We start from the raw sequence: 18,667 nt of genomic DNA, 5'->3' as shown, positions 1-18,667 counted from the left end.
CACATTGTGGCTGATTTTTAAAAATCTTTTGGAATCGTAACATGATAAAAAAGTGATGCTGCGAGGACTTTAATTGAATGAATCGCCAACTTTTTAATTCAAAATGAGTATTCTTAATCTAAAACAGATACAAGAAGTTTCACACTTTGATAACTTGCTCACCAGCTCACTCTTACAACTGACTGTAACTCGCTTTGCAGAACTGCTGACGTCTATCCTTAGATATTAAAACTGATTGTAAAGCTATTGACTAAAACATGTTGTATTTTGAACTGTGGATTTTAATTACATTACAATTGCAATCTGTTACTCCACAAGCAGCATTCACGGTCGCATCTACTAGTGTTTAGATTTTGACTCTGACTACATAATATGACAATCCAGTTTAACTGTACAACTCTACAAACCGGCCTGTTGACCATTCATTCAAATGAATCTAGCAGAGAGAATCTCTAGTAGATATGACAGCAGCTATGAAGAAAGTCATAACAACCATGGAAAGAATAAGGAATGACTGCTTTTATGCCAGTAAAACCAAACAATTTTATTTTTAGTTCAACAGGAGTGCAGTACTAACATTTGGATCACTTGGTAAAGTTAGCAGTCATCTTGTTGATAGTTTGATCCCCCGTCTTGGCGTACCCATATGCCAATGTGGCTCTGAACCCCAAGTTGCTTCCAATGGTGTGCAAGCGCCTTGTATGGCAGACGTTGCAGCTTCAGTGTGTGTGTGTGTGTGTGTGTGTGTGTGTGCATCAGACAATATGAGTAGAAAAACAAAAGTAAGTGAAATCTTCGGAATTTTCTACTTAAAGTCAAAAACCAAGTGCTTAAACTAAGAACAGATACAGTAATTGTATTAATTCTTGCCTATATTGAAATTATTGATTAAATATTCACAACAATGCTGCCCATTTACTTTTTATTTTCCATATTTATAGTTTCCACTGCGAGTCACATCACAATAGCACTACAATAAACATGGGCTCAAGTGTTGCATGATACAGCTTAATACACTTCACCACTCTCACCGGTCTTGTCAACTTCTAAACATATTTCCACTTGTGTAAATAATACATTTTCATCAACAATATGTACACGTATCATGACACATCGCCACCTTACAACAATGAATATGAGTTGACAGGAATGCCGTTGGGTTCGCAGGTATTTAGATCTGATGATGCTTTAAATAAAGGCAGCGCTCTCGTCCTCAAAACTTTTAATAAAACTTCTTGACACGACACTGCATAATGCATGATTGTCATGTTGAAACAGCAGTTTTCATCCTCATTCATCATTTAAATGCTGTAAAACTTTCATATGTTGGGATTCTGAAAGTGAATAATGAAAGTGGGTTCGCCTTACAAAGAGACAAGTGTGTTTATATTATTGTTGAATGCGACAATCCAATGGAGCTGATTTGCTGGAATGAAATTACTAGTTTTAAGCACCTTAAATGATGTAGGAGAAAAATTGCTAAAATAGCCTCATGCGTTTTGAGAGGTTATTGATCCTTGCCTGGAATTCTCTCATCAACCTCAACTCATCGACTTCAATATCTGACATGTTGGTCGATCCTTCATTTAGTCCTCCTGGAATTGTTTTTCACGTGGAAAGTTCATGAGACTTGTTACATGTGAAATACTCTATCACACATGACGAGTGTGATTTTGATCTGCTCTGCTGTGTTTGCAATCCTTTATCAACATGAACTATGCTTTATCATACCCTGTAATTTTGGAAGCACACCCACGGGCAGATATGCAACCAACAGCAGCATTTACCCATTCTTTGTTTTCTCATGTGCCACCAGTCCAATCCCCTGAGACCACCACCAATCAATGCCAAGTAGACATGCCCACTTGTCAATGAAAGCCATTATGTAGATGACAGATTGGCTGGAGAGAAAGGAGGCGGAGATGTGGAAGAGTAAAAGCACTATAATTAAAGAAAAAGGCAGTATTTCTTAGGTGAAAAGAAAACCAGCATGTGTGTGATTTTCACTAGAAATCGACACAGATCCTCCCAGCTTTTGGGAATCTTTTATTTTTCAGCAATCAAATTCCAGAGATAACCAGAATAATACCGCAATATGGACGTGTTTCTAAATTTAACCAAGAGTGGCAGTTTTTCCTGAGACTAAACATGTTCGGGGAAGACATTTACTTTCAAGTCTTTCCAACCCACCGCTTAAATGGTTCATGCTTTCCATTGAAAAGTCTGGGGGGAAAAGTGTTTATCTGAAATATGATGACTTGAACCATCTTCAGTAAGTGTAATTGTTAATTTATATAATTCTGATACATTTTGGGGCATTTAAAAGTCACTATTTAGCTTGAAAATATTTGTCAGAAAATGGAGGTGGCTTATGAGGCTATCCAGTGAATAAATGTGGTATTGCAGAAGGTGTGGTGAATGCAACAGCATTAAATAAATGAGGAACAACACAAGATAGAGGTACTGTAGCAAATAATGAAGGGAAAGAACAGGGAGATGACAGGGCTCCGATGCACAAAACATAACCCCATTGATGCTTTGATGTTGCAGAAAACTGTGGCGATTAAAAACGCACAAGTGTGTATTTTCTTGACGTTACAGGATAACAACGTATCCGATGGCCTACCTATAATTCAAATTGTTATTTGTAGACCTCTGAGCTTCGATATTACCAGTTAATTCAGAAAGCAATCCTTATGGATCCACAAACAAACCATCTTCCTCTGAGACAGCCGCGGTGCATTGAGGGGAGTGGGGTGGGGATGAGGGGGGTGCTTGATTGATTTCATTTGAATACCTGTTTGATTACACAGGATAGGAGGAATAAACATGCGGCGCATATAAAGGAACACCCATGTCTCTTCATCACACGTACACATGTATACAGGCAAGCAGCAGGCGCAGGAAATTATGCAACGTAGTGCAATCAGCCGTCACACACAGGGTTCAGAGAGAACTTCACCTTAGGCTAAAATTCGTACAAACCAGAGTAGAATTCATTACCTGTATATTTGTACCTGAATAAATGAGGCTTGTATGGACACCGAAACCCGGAGAACTGTTCAATATGTGCGTGCGTGTTTGTATACCTTATAAACCAGAAGATGTGTTCTAGCTATGCTACCTCTAAATTTAGAATTTCATCATCTTTGCTCCGCCGATGGAGAGCACGGTCTGAGCAAGCGTGAGTTCGCCTTTGGTCCGAGTCCCACTGAAGTCAGCCAATAGCAGTTCAGCATGTCATGTCTGCCACGCATTAAACTGTGATTTCCACATCTGTGAGGGATTATGTGGTCAATATTATCTCAGTCCCTTCAAATCCCTCCAAGTTTTTTTTCCGCCTCTTTCTTTTTTTTTTCTAACTCAAACACAATTTATTCTCCTCTTCCCTTTATTGTTTATCCTCCATCTGCTGCTGCTCCATTGCTAAATGTGTTCCTGATTTTGGATGGTGACAGCAATCCAGTGTGGCACAATTGTAGCTGATTCTCTTTTTCTGGTTACCTATTTGACTTGGGTCAAACTAAATAGCAACTGAAACATTTTCTGAGCCAACAATTATGGATCAAAGAAACAATATGCTGCTGAGCACAGCCTATTTTATTATTTTGTGTGTTCATCCTCATTACTGAATAATAGGCAGAAACTTTCTGCCTATTATTCAGTAATTGGTTTAGATTGGATTCCCGGTTTATACACTGAAAATGCTCCCGGTGGCTCATTCTTCTGCTGACTAAATGTACATTTTAATTACGACTAATCTAAAAAGGGAAAACACATATTTTAAACATGGCCTCAAACATGTCCACTCAGAGCCCTTTAAAGTGTTTAATCACAACCTTGAGCAACCACCTCAGATTTTAAATGCTGCTGCAGTGTGCCATGTAGAACTTTGGAGGTGACGATTTTGTGTTTTCAGGCCCACTACATTTCTTTTCAATTTTGGAAGTCTTCAACAAACTTTATTAAAAACAGATCTTGCACGTCCATCATTGCTACCTTCTCGTGCAGGATCGCAGTGTCTCCGGGTAAACAATGTCAAACAAATCCAAACCGTAACTTCTTTTACGTGTCAAGAGAAAAAGACTGGCGAGCACCGACGATTCCGCAGACGCAGAGCTCAAGCACTAATGCAATTTTATTCTTATCATGCAAACAGAGAGAAGGTAGGAAAAAATAATTTTAGATTAAAATTGGTTATGCCCTCCTAAACAATCTTTCACAATTTCCCTCAAATCAAATACAACAACTGTCCAAATGGCTTACTTGAGCTGCGTTGGTCCTATAAGCTCCCCCTGCTTGCCTTTAGACACTAAATAAAATGCCAAGAAGTGTTTCCACGCAGTCAAAGTCATTTGTGTTATCTTTACTGTCTTGTCACCATTCTTCTCGCTTTTCTCTATTCTCTCTTACAAAATAGCACAGATCAAATCGCAGTCCTGTCAGCAGCCATTTCCCCGTTCCCCTACATCCACGGGGAACACGCAGGGACCGTGATGTAGACATACACCCAGGGTGGCGTCTCATTCCTGTGGCTGATGAGAGCAGGCATGATGGGAGTGAGGCATGTAATGTGATTTATAGAGCTGGGCTCACTTTTCAAATTCAATCAGGAACTTTGATTACTGATGAAAATTTGAGACAGGAAATCGCTTTGATAGCAAACTAAAACCTCATGAGACAGAAGAGCACTGATGAGTGTTTGTGTGCGTGTGTGTGTGTGTGTGCGTGTGTGTGTGTGTGTGTGTGTGTGTGTGTGTGTGTGTGTGTGTGTGTGTGTGTGTGTGTGTGTGTGTGTGTGTGTGTGTGTGTGTGTGTGCTGACCTGGAAACACTGAGCCCATCTGAACTCGGCCATATTTGATTAGACCAAACACATGCAATGCAATCAAGAGTGAGAAAGCAGGAACTGAAGCAAATTTGAACAATGACTTGATGAAAAAAAATTGTTTACTCAAATTTGTATCCACTTTTCTCTCTCACATTAACTCACGCACGGGCATGTCCCGCAACACACTCATACACACACTCGTATACACATATGGCTGACCCTGCAGAGGTCATAGTGGATCTATGGTTGCTTGGTCTCTTGTGTTATTTTAATGTCTGCTGTTGCACATGAGGGGACACTCAAACCCACATCTGACAGCATGACAGAGGGGCCCAATTACCAATCCCAGTGTGTGTGTGTGTGTGTGTGTGTGTGTGTGTGTGTGTGTGTGTGTGTGTGTGTGTGTGTGTGTGTGTGTGTGTGTGTCATAGAAAGAGCAGCGAGTGAGCAGAGGAACAGGGAGAAAGATGGAGAACGACGGACAGCGAGCTCGTGCATGTGTGTGATACAAACATGACAGCGTCATCAGTCACCAATGGCCTTTTAAAGTGTTCTCCATAGGGACATGTGACCTTTTCACATGATGTCAATAGCAGCCGCATGATGAATCAATCGCCTTGGCTGTTGGCTTCTGGTCGCCTCTGTTATCCAGAGTAAATACGCGAGATGACATGCTGCCTGTTGAGGCACCTGGAGACAAAAAGCCCAAAGTTATGGATTGGCTTTTAATGGTGAAAAGAAACCCAGTGGTGATGGCAGCGAGACAGAAAGAGCCGATGAACCTCAAAGTGGAGGCTGCATGTGGAGAAAAGTTTTGGACGGACGGATAGATGGATGGATGGAGGTGAGGGAAATTAAAAAGCTGTGGGATGAAGGGGGGAAGCAAGGAAAGGGAGATAATGGGGTAGTGGAGGTCAGAGAACCAGCCCTAACCTTTCTGTCTGTCTGCTCAGGATGGATAGGAATTGGGAGGGAAAATGGGGATGCACAAGGCCAGCAGAAAGATTAAGAGTGGCAGTGGGAGGAGGTAGATACTGGGGAAATGGAGAACAGACCCTGAAATTTTCTATGTCAAGCCCCGTGTGTGTGTGTGTGTGTGTGTGTGTGTGTGTGTGTGTGTGTGTGTGTGTGTGTGTGTGTGTGTGTGTGTGTGTGTGGGTGTTTGTCTGTGTATGTGTGGGATGGATGGGTAGGTAAAAGAGAGATGGAGGGAGCGAGCGATAGGGGAATATGGAGCCTAATATGATGGGCTAAATGGGGTGTAATGGCGGTAACATAGAGTGACAGCAACTGGGCCAGTGCATTAAGGGGTTAACCAAGGCCAGGAGTCAGTGACCTTCCCTCTCCCTTGAGGCTGCATTATATCTCAGTAAGAAACACACACACACACACACTTCCCACAAATACTGATAATGAAGATGTGGTTGCCGGACGACCATATTTCACCATTCAAGAATGTTATGATGGGAATTTCACTCCCGCTATCACCATTAGAGCAGAGCTGGCGACAAATGAGACTCCCCTTGAATTTCCCAGCCAGGCACTGATTTTTATGTAAGATTAATCAGGCCCTCGCCAGCAAAACTTTTACACCCTCGGGCAATAACACCTTTCAAACACTCCTATGTAGGAATACCTCCCGATTTGTAGTCGGGTCCTGTAAGGTTTACTGTTGTAGTGTTGTCTTTCAACGCCTTTTTTTTTTTAACAAGTGTTTATAAGAGAGAAATGCAGAGAGAGAAAGGCAGAGGATGTGTGAAAGAAGACACTGCAGGCTCCAGGTGAGAAATTAGAAATATTAGCATATTTATTACAGCAACATGAAAGACATTAGAATGCCTACACCCTTTACAACAAGCAACGCTGAGGAAACTGGCATGGGGACAAATAAGCATTGTTTGGTGGCCAGAGAGAAAGAGAGAGAGGGGGGGGGGGGGGGGGGGGGGGGGAGGAGGAGGAGAGAGAGAAGGAGAGAGCAAGAGAGAAAAAGCCAGAGACTGAGAGCTGAACGCTTCATATGAGAATAACTCATGAACATTTACAATACAGGCCAGGTGGAGAATGGAAACAAACACTGTATATGATATTAAGCAACTCAGTCTCAGTTCACATAGCTCACCTTGATAAGTGTGAAAAGTGACAGAAACCTGGAATCGGAGAGTCGAAACAAAACATTCACCTTTGTGTGCAAGTGCATGAAGAGGATATTGTTTGGTTTACCGTTATTTTGCAGAAAGCATGTAATGTTCAAACCTTGGAATTGCACCAGGAATTTTTGCCAAAAGAGTTATACAACCAAGCACAGTAAATTGGACACCAGTCGCATTCATAGTGTGCAAAGAAATAAGATTGATAACTGTAATCAAGTTGTTCGTCAGCTTTAGGATTTGTTGTATTTTTGAAAGTAAATTAGTTTCTTGTCTACAAAGAAGTGAAAGTTGTGGTACTGTTGAGGGGGCTCTCTGGACTTGTTAAAAGAAACCGGGGTGTTGATGTGAGGTCACCTTAGGAACACAGATAAATACCACCTGTATATACACCGTACTCTTTATATCGCCTTTATGGGGCAACAGAAAAGAACAATAGCTCAGTAAATAAGGCATCTAAACGACTAACGGTCAAATGTAGTCCGCCAGAGTGAAATCATAGAGTTAGCAAGAGTAGAATGAACCACTTCAGACTCTTGAAGTTTGTGTTTTTTCTATTCTTATCTGTGAATTATGAAGCATAAAAGTGCATTTTATATTTAAAATAATCTGTATTTAAACATAGACCATACCATTATTTTTACTAGTTCAGACACAATGGAGGATGAAGAAAAAAAAGACATTTTTAAAGCCCCTCCCATTGTTGACTGTTGATCTGCCTGTAGGCATTTTTATTCTCGCACAGCACGTGCAGTGCTGTACACACACAGAAGCTGGGTTGCGGCAGCGTATTTGAATTCAAAAGACGTGCATGTTTGAAGTCAGAGGTAGAAAAATGAGGCTTTTTTTTTTTTTGTCACGAGCAAAATTGCAAATAAATTTGCAATACAAAAGAAAATAGATCAGTTTTTATCACTTGTTGATAGCTAATACATTTCCCTAAGTTGTCAGTTAAAATGGACGAGATTGTGATGTTTCTAGGGGACGTGTCACATTAGAACATGATGGAGCTGCGGATGTTATCCTACGCTCTGATGGCATCCACATGCATATTCAATGAAGAGACTACGAACAAAAAGTAAGGGAGTTTTAAGAGAATGCTGGGTAGATCATCCCTTTGTTGTAACAATGAATCTCATACTGTTGAACATCCCCTCCTCCCCCTTTTGTCTGGTGCTGAATTTACATTTCTCTGTATTGAGAGCTGCTAATCAGGCACCCTGCTGACAGTCAGATGTCTGATAATGGGAACGGCAAAGAAGAAACGTTTTTGCAGAGAGAATTTTGGACATTTTTACATGATTTTGGATAAACATACTCAGCTAGGCTGCTCATCCCACACATGCATGTTCCTTACAGGCCCTACAGTGATATGAGATTAACTCCCAAGACGCATTGTTGACAACAAGAAACAATCCACAAAACACCATCTACTTTACTTTTTGCACGTAGTTTATGTGCTGGTTTTAACATAACCTGCAACCCCCAGACTTCTTTGTAAATGATATTACAGAGAAGTAGCGCTCGGCTACTAAGCTAGCAGGCATGCTCAGGGCTACTTCACATTTCCAAGTCGGCATGCCTACAATGGTTAACAGTTGCAGCTAACATGAGGACGGATAAACGGCATGTGTAATCCGTCGCTCAACACTTTTGCTGTTGTATTTTGGCTTTGAAAAGGCTCAAGAATAACACCGCCTCTCAAACTTTTTTAAAAATGCCTTTTCTCTTTAGTCCATGCACACCACTTCAGCACAGCGATTAATGCAAAGCGGCATCATTGCAAAGCTAAAAGGGAGGACGACAAAAAGGTTTAACTTGTGATGTCAGAAACATGACTGAAAGATTTATTTTATTATGTGCTCTCCCGTTCCTCCCTCCCTCAGCCAAAAAAAAAAAAAAAAGCTTTCTTTTAAGTTGTGTTTAAGCAGAGACAAAGTTAAAAAGTGCTCATCATTATTGTTTAATGTGGATTCCAATTGAAGCCAGTGTGTCAATAAGGAAAGTCCATTCTACTCATTCTAACGCTATTGTAGAAACTGCAGTCACTGTCACCTGCCAATCAAAGCTGGAGCGTTGCACCATGCTACATTCCTTTGTTCAGACCAACGAATCGCCTCCCTTCACGTTTCCCCTGAATGAGTACTTCAGAAATCTCTTTTTCACAAAAGTACATCATAGTACATCATCATTATTGTTATCATTACAAACATTCTAACATTGGAAATCAACACTGTACATATTTTACACTATGATACAATCATATATACTGTATTTTATGCCACTGTTGGTCCTATAGAGTACCACATATATTAAAACTGGGTTTGGGAATACAGGGAAAGCAGGTTCAGTGCCATTAATACAGTGTGCACAAAGAGGGTCCCTTCATATCTTGCTGTGTAATTCAATGTGATAAGCAGCAGTTTCCCTCTGAGAAGGAAAATAAGATCAACAAATTTATTCACCTCTTTCTGTAAACATTGTTTTGCAACTTTACGCTATGTGTTGGGCTGAAAATAGAGATGCTCAAAACATGTTGGCATGATAACAAGAAAGACGCTACAAGAAACATCCTCTCGTCTTAGTATTTTTTTTTTCCTTTCTTCTTTCTTTTAAGTCTAATTTACCTTCTTGTGGTGGCACAGCTGAAAATCAACGCTGTGCATATTTCATCGTGCTGAAAAAGGGTCCATTCCAATGCTCCTTTTCATCAAGCGGACTAATTGGCAAACACAAAACACTGCAATGATTGTGACTGGCCTTGTGTAACCATCCAGATATGGAAGCCGATGAAAGGAACACGCAGTTGCAACAGCAATATGTTGCCCAGATGAACATGTCAAGGTCACTGTACATGGCACAACACTGGAAAAAACAACGTATAACGTTCTTAACAGTGTCAACTCTATCATGACCTCTGCGTCACCTTTGCTCTACACAAAAACACTAAAACTTTCTCAACACACCTGAAACATGGGAAGGCAAACTTTTGGGCTTAAATATACCTCACAACATTCAAACTCCTTCAGACTATGTTGTTTTGGGAAAGACTGTGGAAGAGTAAGAACTTATCTTCATCGAGTGCACCCGGAGCACCTTCTGCCGTCTCTTTGCTGTCAGGTACACGTCAGCAAATGTGCTCTGGGTCTAGTTGTTTTGGAAGTGTGTCTTGGAGCCGTCGCTGAGGAAGCCCTTGTCCTGGTCAAATACACTATTTAAATTAATCATACCTCCATCCTACACAAGCTATCCAAATCTACATCCCTGTCTAAATCTAAAGGTCCAGTTCTTCTGTTCCCCCGGCACATTCATGTCATTCAACACCTCGGCTTCATTCATTGGCTCCGTGCGGACAGGGAGCCAGTGGAAGAGGCCGAACGTGTACAAGGTAATAACTCCTGTTAATGTCGAGCCGTACAAACCTCACCACCAAATACAAACGTTAGGTCCATCTCTACGGTTGTGGGAGACACAGCCCATATAAACATATATCTACACATATACAAATCTTCTGACCCTTTTTCATCTCATCCAGGTGAAAACTCAAAAGAACAAAATGACAGTAAAAACTAACTGTACATCTCACAGACAGTGATGATAATCATTTTCTAATTTGTTTGGATTTTTTTTTGTCTTTTTTTTGTTTTTGTTTTGTTAAAGTCTTTTTTTCCTTCTTTTGTTGAGCTGATATGATGTGGAATGGTCTCGGACGCTGTAGGTGCGGCCCTGTAAACCGAAAAGTGTCTCTCTGCTGCTTCATAATGGTGTTTGTGTAGCTGGGAGTGCGAAAGCCGGTAGTGCCCATCAAAGATGGGGCGAGATGGGGAAACTGCAAGGAGGTGAAGGAGTCAAGCGTCCATGTTGTCTCCGTCTCTGTGTGTCCTAAAATCAATGGAGGCTCAAGCACAGAGGATCCATTTCCGTTTTCACAGGGGAGACTCTTTGCAGGAGCATCCAGTTTGACTCCGTCCCTCTGTGTGTTTGTGAGGAAACTGTTATACTTGAACATGCGTCCCCTGGGTCTGCAGGCTCTGCACATTGGACAAAATCTTCTTCTGGTGGCCGGCCAGAGTCACTCCCATCTTAGCCAGTTCACTACAGAGGGAAATGAGAAAAATACAGGGGGACAAACATTACAAAGACGTTTTCAGCCAAATAATTTCACATTGTACTCCAGCAATTGATGTTAAATGCAAAGACACTTGTGTAAAGCCCCGTCTTTAATTTTAAATGACACTGGAGAGGAATGTAATATATATCTGACAGTGTTGACCTTTAGAGTCTGTTGTGTAGCAGAGATGAGACGCTACATGTCTGTACCTGACACTGATGTAAAGGATTGAGTCCAAGCTGACATATCCAGCACTGGAAAAGTTGTCCTTATACTGGCCCATCTTGATGGCCTCCAACCACTCATCCACTGTGCTCACACTGAACTCTGGGGTGGTCGGCTCCTCCCTGCTGGGATATAAAATGGACTCAAAATTTAATTAAGTTGTTATGATAATAGTAATGATAATACATTTTGTTTATAGAGTGCTTTTATGAAGCTAAAATGCACTTTAATGTTTATACAAAGTAACAAGCATAAATAATATTTTACAAAAAACACATGACTGGTGTCGCTTAAGTATCTAAATATAATTTTGTTACATGTACTGAAGTCAAATTAGACCTGTAGACCGATATTTAACTTATTATGGGCATTTTTAAAAACAACTTTTGGCAGCACTTTAGAGTTGATGCTTATTCACGTTTCTAGATCTGCATTCGGACAAAATAGCTTTAATTTTGCAGTAGATACAGCATGTCTCTACTCTACAGCTTAAACCAAGCTATTAGTGGGTAAGTATGATCAATGGTTCATTATCTGTTGCCGTCACCCCATCCTCAGTGCAATGGTTTTACTTATGGAACAGAGTGATTTGTTTGCTTGCCTTCCTTCGTGATATGAATTGTTCCAAATGATGTTACAGTTTATTAACTTGCATGCACAAAGTTGCAAAAACAGAGCAATTCCAACTATGCACTCAAATTGTGTAGTTTATTCATTTCTGATCACGTATTTACTCATGCAGAATCTTGTTGGTAGTATTTTTGCGCTTCTGATATCTTTTCATATGTGCTGAGATAGGATTTTCTTTTCTTCCAGTTTTCAGTTTATAAAAGCAATTAAACATCTGTATGCTGGTCTGATTATACTCATTATTTAAATGCCTTAAGAGTAAAATGTAAATGCACAAAGTAATGATATTCTGTAGATGTGTGATGCAACTGGGAATAAACGGAATGTGATACTTTTGATATTCAAGCCCGGGACTCCCCCATATTCATATCTTTGCACTGTAAAGTGAAAAATGTGGATAGCAAAGATAGTCTAACCTATAGTCTCACCAAGTATCTCATTTATATGTGCATGTACCAGTGAAATTCACAGGTTTAAAATTCATAGCTTTCTCCAACTGACCATACTGAGCTGTTGGCCAGTTCCCGGAGACTGCCTGGGTTTCTGATGAGCTTGTCCAGGATTGTGACAATCTGTCCAAACTTTGGCCTGTCACTTCGTCCCTTCTCCCAGCAATCCAACATGAGCTGGTGCAACACCACAGGACAATCCATGGGAGCAGGAAGACGGTAGCCCTCATCTATTGCTTTAATCACCTGCATGGAAAGAGAAGTCGATATCAAGTTCTTTGATCGATACAAGATAAGAAAAGAGAAATATCAGGTCAGTGTGTTTTTCATAGCTGAAATCTACTGCAGATTGGAGCAAAAAAGCTGCCGTCTTTATAGTAACAGGCAGAATGTTAACTGATAAACACTGTAAGTGAGAGATGATGTGTGTGTTAGTGACTCACATCCTGATTGGACATTTCCCAGTAGGGTCTCTCTCCGTATGAAATCACCTCCCACATGACGATACCATAACTCCACACGTCACTGGCCGAGGTGAACTTCCTGTAGGCGATGGCCTCTGGAGCTGTCCATCTGATAGGAATCTTTCCCCCCTAGAAGTGGTTCCCAAAACAGCCAAGAGATGCATTCACTCACTGAATTTGTCACCGTGAACGTTCAGCTTTCTGTCACTGATAACAGCTTAATTACTTTTGTTTTTGTTTAGTTGGTTCCTGACTCAGTGCTGAAATACATGCTCAGCGCAGAAATAAATGAAAATGCAGTTGAATCGAAGTGCAAAAAAAGATAAGATTACAACAGTATATAGTCTGGGCACAGAATTGTTTTTTTAAAGGAAGATATTTTAAGGTTATATCTCAACCTAATAGAACAGTGCCTCTCTTGAATGTGCTCACAACACAGGGGGAAGTTTGCTCCTGTGTTTATTCCTCGACTTGTCTTTCTCCTTCCATCATTTTTGTTTTTCTCTGTGTTGCCTCTGCCTTTGTTGTTGATGCGCAGATCAAAAGAAATCCATACAGCTCATGGTATAGTCACAATAGGCAGTGAAAGATACCTGCATCCGCTCTACCTTTCACAGACACACACACACACACACACACACACACACACACACACACACACACACACACGCGCACGCACACACACTGCATCATACCTCTATAGGCTTGGTTGAGCTTTTTAGCATGCGGCAGCTGCCTCTGCACCATCTAGCATTCCCCATCTCTGCTTGGTCAAAGTCAAATAAAAGACAAAGCTGCCAAGTCACTCGGCACTGTACTTTTGTTTCCACCTCCCCCTGTCCACCCCTACCCCATCTTCTTTTTTGTCTTCTTCTTAACTGCTCTCACTGGATGTTTTCCTGCCTTCCTTCATTCTCTCTTTCTATCTTCCTCTTCCTCCCTCTCACAGCCTCCCTGGATCTCAGTCTTATTTGATATCCACCTCTCTCTCCCTCTCTCTCTCTCTCTCTCCTCCTCATCTTCGCCTCGGCCTCTGCTTCTCCCCTACCCACCCCCCAATGCCTGCAGCTCTCCATCTAGGTCTCCTGACATCAGTGGGAGTTTGTGTGTGATTGCAATAGAGCAGTCAGCGGCTGATACACTCCTCCCAGGGCAATGCTAATGCCATATTAAAAATAACATCCCCAACACTTCCTATGAATATGAATAATGCCGTCTCCTTGTGGACATTTTAGATGAGTTACTCCACAGTGGTTTAACTCACTGACGTTTGAGTTTCTTCATTCTCTCAGAGCTCTGTGAGGAGATGTTGACGTTACCAAAGACTTCCCTGATCTGACTACTTATAAGCAAAGGCATTAATAAAAAAAAAAAATCTTTGATTGTATGTGGTAATTCTCTGTAAATGTAATGTGAACAATAGGAGTTGATTCTCTCAGTAGTGAGTAAAAGCCTCTAGATGTCCAGGACACATTATGGTACACCATTTGACTGACCCTAAATGTGCTGTTATAAAAACAATAAAAATCTGTAAGTACTTTTCAGTTTTCTCTTTTTCCGTTCTGTCTGACAGCGAAGGCAGATGACTTGATTGAGAGCCTTTTAGTGTCATAATAGTTTGGCTCCGCAAAGGAGGAAACTGAAATTCTCTTCCTGCTGCCTTTATTGAGAATTGGCATGGCTGCCTGACATAACCCAATTATTTTCATATCTATTGTTTCAATTGACTATCCCTCCACTGGATGGGTGCATATTAGCCACTGATCTGTGTGCAGAAAGCACATGTGGCACATTTTTTGACTGGTCAAATTGTTCTAAATGTAACAAAAACACTTCCCTCGGGTGACAATCAAGATATGTTTTTAATATACTCTATGCTGACATGCATTTCTGACTGTCTGTGGTTAAACAATTCCTGTTGGTTTACAAATTGTGTTTGGATCTTCTGAATCCCTCTACTTTCTAGTGACGTACAGATATCTTTGGATCTGGCTGCGCGTTTCTTTATTTAAAATTTCTGTTTTCAGAGCTTCATATGCCTGTTTCTTTTGTAAAGAACAATAACGGAGAACTCAATACACAGAAAAGGTATTGAGCTCATTCATGCCTGACGACTGTGTGAAAGCGAATCTCACCCTGGTGGTGTAGGCGGCCTCGGGGTCGTCCTCCAGAACTCGGCTCAGGCCGAAGTCGGACACCTTGCACACCAGGTTGCTGTTGACCAGGATGTTACGAGCTGCCAGGTCTCTGTGAACGTAGCTCATGTCTGACAGGTACTTCATGCCGGAGGCGATGCCACGCAGCATCCCCACCAGCTGGATCACCGTAAACTGGCCGTCGTGTTTCTGGAGTGAGAGACAGGGATTTAGAAAAAAACTAAAACTAAAACAAGAGTTAACATTCAGAACATAGTGTGAAGGCTGATATCAAGGTGCAACAGGGTGGCACAGTGATTAGACTTGAGTCCCTAACAACTTTAGTTGGATACGAAGGTTTATTCCAGGACTCAGGCAGCTGTGATGGCAGCGACCCACACTTCTGAAGAGCCAGACTCTGAATCTGTTGCAGATCCCGCTGACCCTGTGCTCTGACCTCCCCATGGAGCGTGGCAAAGCAAAAGATGAATTTCTCCTCGCAGGGATCAATGGAAGATCACAAAAAATGAACCCCAGTTGCAGAGGATTGGATGTGACAGAGCAGACAGAACTTTCCGCTCTTGCGCTGACCGCGTTCCCGTGCAGCAACTCACTGGATTTCAGATTTGAGCCGTCTTTGGCAGAGAGTGGAGCCTGTTGATCGATGGTGGTCCAACTCACCTTCCTCTGCCAATTATTTCTGCCCTGGGCCAATGGTCTCCGTTAAAAAGCCATTCATGTTATCAGTCACCCTCTCCCTTTTATATCATCCCCCCTTCCTCTGTCTCTTTTGTTCCCTCCATCCATCTCTGTCTCCCCTCAGCCTCTGTCTTAGAGAGAGGGAACTCTGCGCTACTTTGACTCAGAGTCTCCATCTATCTCTCTATCTTCCTTCATCTTCATGCATTTGTACAACCCCTCCCTCCATTCCCCCTTTCTTCTACCGTTTCTTTTTTTTCCTCTCTTCCCTCAGCAGCTGTGGAGTAAGTTAATTAGCTGGTGGTTTTGTGAGATGCTGATTGATTGGTCTGTCTAACAAACCTACAGACTTCCTCTATCAATCTGCCCACCACATTGTATTGCCAGGAAGGAGGGGGGTTGGGGGGTGGAGGGTAATAGGAGAGCAGACAAATGCGGGCCAGAGAGGTTAGGCTTGGAGAGAAAGGAGAACGATGAGATGACTCTCTCTTTGTGCGTAAAATCTGGAATCTTATTTCCATATTTACAGTAAATGAAAAGATGGACAAGTGAGAGAGGGATAGAGACAGACTCAGGGAAGCGTTGAGAAGAGGGAGAGCGCCAGTTTTGTTATTTCAGAGGGAGACCTGCTTAATAAATGGTCAGAATAATTAAAGACACATATGGATGCCAGATGCGCGGATGAGTTGTAAAAACGATAAAACTGATTCCATAATTATATGGAGCCACTGCGGACACTCTTTACGATCCTCATTATAACACACTGTAACACGAAGCATGTATCTATTTCCGCATGTGGCTGTGTGTTTAAAGTTATCATACTTCAATCCTTTTCTTATTTTCTCCTGTCATGTCATTTTGCTCCGGTGTTGCCAGTGGGTTTGGCGTCTATTCAGCAATGGGCCTATCATCATAGCCTTAATGGCTTTGGAGCACTGCAGTGATTTTACTAGCTGACAAACAACACTGAATATGAATCAGGGGGGCGTTGAAAGTGAAGCACACTGGGGCTGCAACATGCTATCCATCCTCAAGCGAAACCAAGCTCACGGCCCCTCAGATCAATCAGGTCTAATATCTTTGCAGACTTTTGTACCATATGAAGAAGGAGCCAAGAGTAAATTGTTATTTAATTCTACAACACCATATCCTCAGTTTTCATGAGTAAATTATATCGACAGCATTCTATAATTTCTGTCCGCAAGTTTATGAAAGGAAAGCTTACGTGAATAATTATTTCAGAACATTAGTTTATACATGAATCACTATTCACTACTATCATCATTATTACTCTTTCTATGTCGACTAAAATAAAGCAATCCGTCCACAGCCTTTCTTTGATGTTTAAATCACTACACTGCTATTGATTCAGGATTAACCTTTTATTTATTCATGGATTTAAACTGTGTTATATTGTGTGCTATACCAAACTGTATTTATTAAGTGAATGAAGACATTATTCAAATGCGTGATCAGAACACTAATAGCCCTACACAAAAAAGAATCTCCATACTTTAAACTCTTGAATTTACTCACATTAAAAACAATGTGGCTGTGTGGTATTTTTGGCACATTTGGAAGCAGCTGCTCAAGTACACAAAGCTTCATTGTTTTATTGCCCATTTATAGACAGTTTATTGCAGTTTTCTGTTCTGGAGTGTAGACATTAACATCTGTTTCATTGAGCCATTGTCAAAAAAGTGTCTTTGTTCATCCATTTCTCTATCTGTAACAAAGATGCAATGTTTATTGTATGGGCTGTATGGTGGTGCCGTGCTTTATGTACTCATGACAAAAGTGTTTTTCACCTCAGTTCTGTTTGTCACCTCAGAAAACACACTGACTATGTAATTACTAATCAACATTTCTGCCAGTGTATTTCAAATCCAGCAGCCCGCCGTGCCTAAATTGATCTCCCGTTGTGTGAAAGCATCAGGGATTTTTAAAATTATATTTCTGGGTTTTTATTTTTTGCTGTTATTCTGTTGTGTCGGAAACAGTAGTTTGAAGCTCAAGTGAGCTTCATGTGTCCCGCAGCTGTAGATACCCAAAGCTGATAATGTGACCAGTGACTACAAAAGCCAGAACACAATGCGTTTTCCCTTGACTTATGTAGTTTAGAATAGTCATTTTCTATTGTAAGCTGTTGTATGTTTGTGCTATATGTTTCTTTTAAGCAATTATACGATGCAGGTTTTAACTGGTTTCATAAGGCTGTCTAAATTCACATTTGTCAGTTTTATGAGTATGTGTAAAAACCTGCAAACCATAAGAATAACTTCTTGGTGAACTCTTGGTTCTCGGTAAAACATTCATCAATTGAAATCTTAACCTTTGCGAGATGAAAGTCAATCTTTGTCAGCTACCTGATGAATAATTTCATTTAAAAAGTTTTGACCTTAAGCAGAGCGGCTTGGAACGATGAAGTCTGCTGCTTCAAGCAGTTTACACCGGAAAGTTCATTTCCATGTGTGGCCTTGGTTAAGACTTGTAGCTGTGACCTTGGAAGAAATGTGAGTGCCGCATTCTTTTCAGCTGAGCCGTGACTCACCTTGAGGAAAGTGTCCAGAGATCCGTTTTCCATGAACTCCGTGATGATCATCACCGGCTTACCTACAGAGGCACATAACAAGGCAGCTGTTACTAAGGCAGAGTTACAAGCAAGAAATACATAGATGAGAACAGAGACGAGGCAGTGTCCACAGCTGTGACCAGCGACTCTCGCTGCCTCGCTGCCACTCTCCAGGGAATAACATGGCATGTCGTCATCAGTCACAATGACAGCTTCTAATCAGCCCTCTCCATAAACGCCAAGAGATAATTAGAATAGACCAATCCACCAGAATATATGTGTATGTGCGTGCCTGTGTGCATGTTTAAGGGGGGGGAGGGGGCTCCTGAGATCTCATGAATACTAATCAGCCTCAAGGGAAGGCGGTTGTGGTTGGATCGCTATGCACCTGCACCTACATGAGTG

At 41.4% G+C, this 18,667-nt stretch overlaps 1 protein-coding gene across 2 annotated transcripts in view; it reads right to left on the bottom strand.

The window, feature by feature from the left end:
* Positions 1-9,591: 9,591 nt before the first annotated feature.
* Positions 9,592-18,667, bottom strand: part of LOC308115691 (ephrin type-A receptor 3-like) — an 83,165-nt gene continuing 74,089 nt past the window's right edge. The window contains exons 14-19 of one of the 2 annotated variants that reach the window (XM_080473342.1): positions 18,242-18,303; positions 14,992-15,201; positions 12,836-12,985; positions 12,445-12,638; positions 11,298-11,438; positions 9,598-11,072 (exon numbers count right to left, since the gene is read on the bottom strand). In XM_080473342.1, the coding sequence (XP_080329468.1) occupies positions 10,973-11,072; positions 11,298-11,438; positions 12,445-12,638; positions 12,836-12,985; positions 14,992-15,201; positions 18,242-18,303 (857 nt within the window). In that variant the 3' untranslated portion in view covers positions 9,598-10,972. Of the gene's footprint in view, positions 11,073-11,297; positions 11,439-12,444; positions 12,639-12,835; positions 12,986-14,991; positions 15,202-18,241; positions 18,304-18,667 lie in introns of both variants that reach the window. The other variant, XM_080473343.1, reaches the window with a different exon arrangement.

Source organism: Lipophrys pholis (assembly GCF_963383615.2).
Source record: "Lipophrys pholis genome assembly, chromosome: 1".
NCBI classification, from domain to species: Eukaryota; Metazoa; Chordata; class Actinopteri; order Blenniiformes; family Blenniidae; genus Lipophrys; species Lipophrys pholis.
Note: the sequence above shows the minus strand (reverse complement) of the source record. Positions and strands in the feature narration are given on the sequence as shown.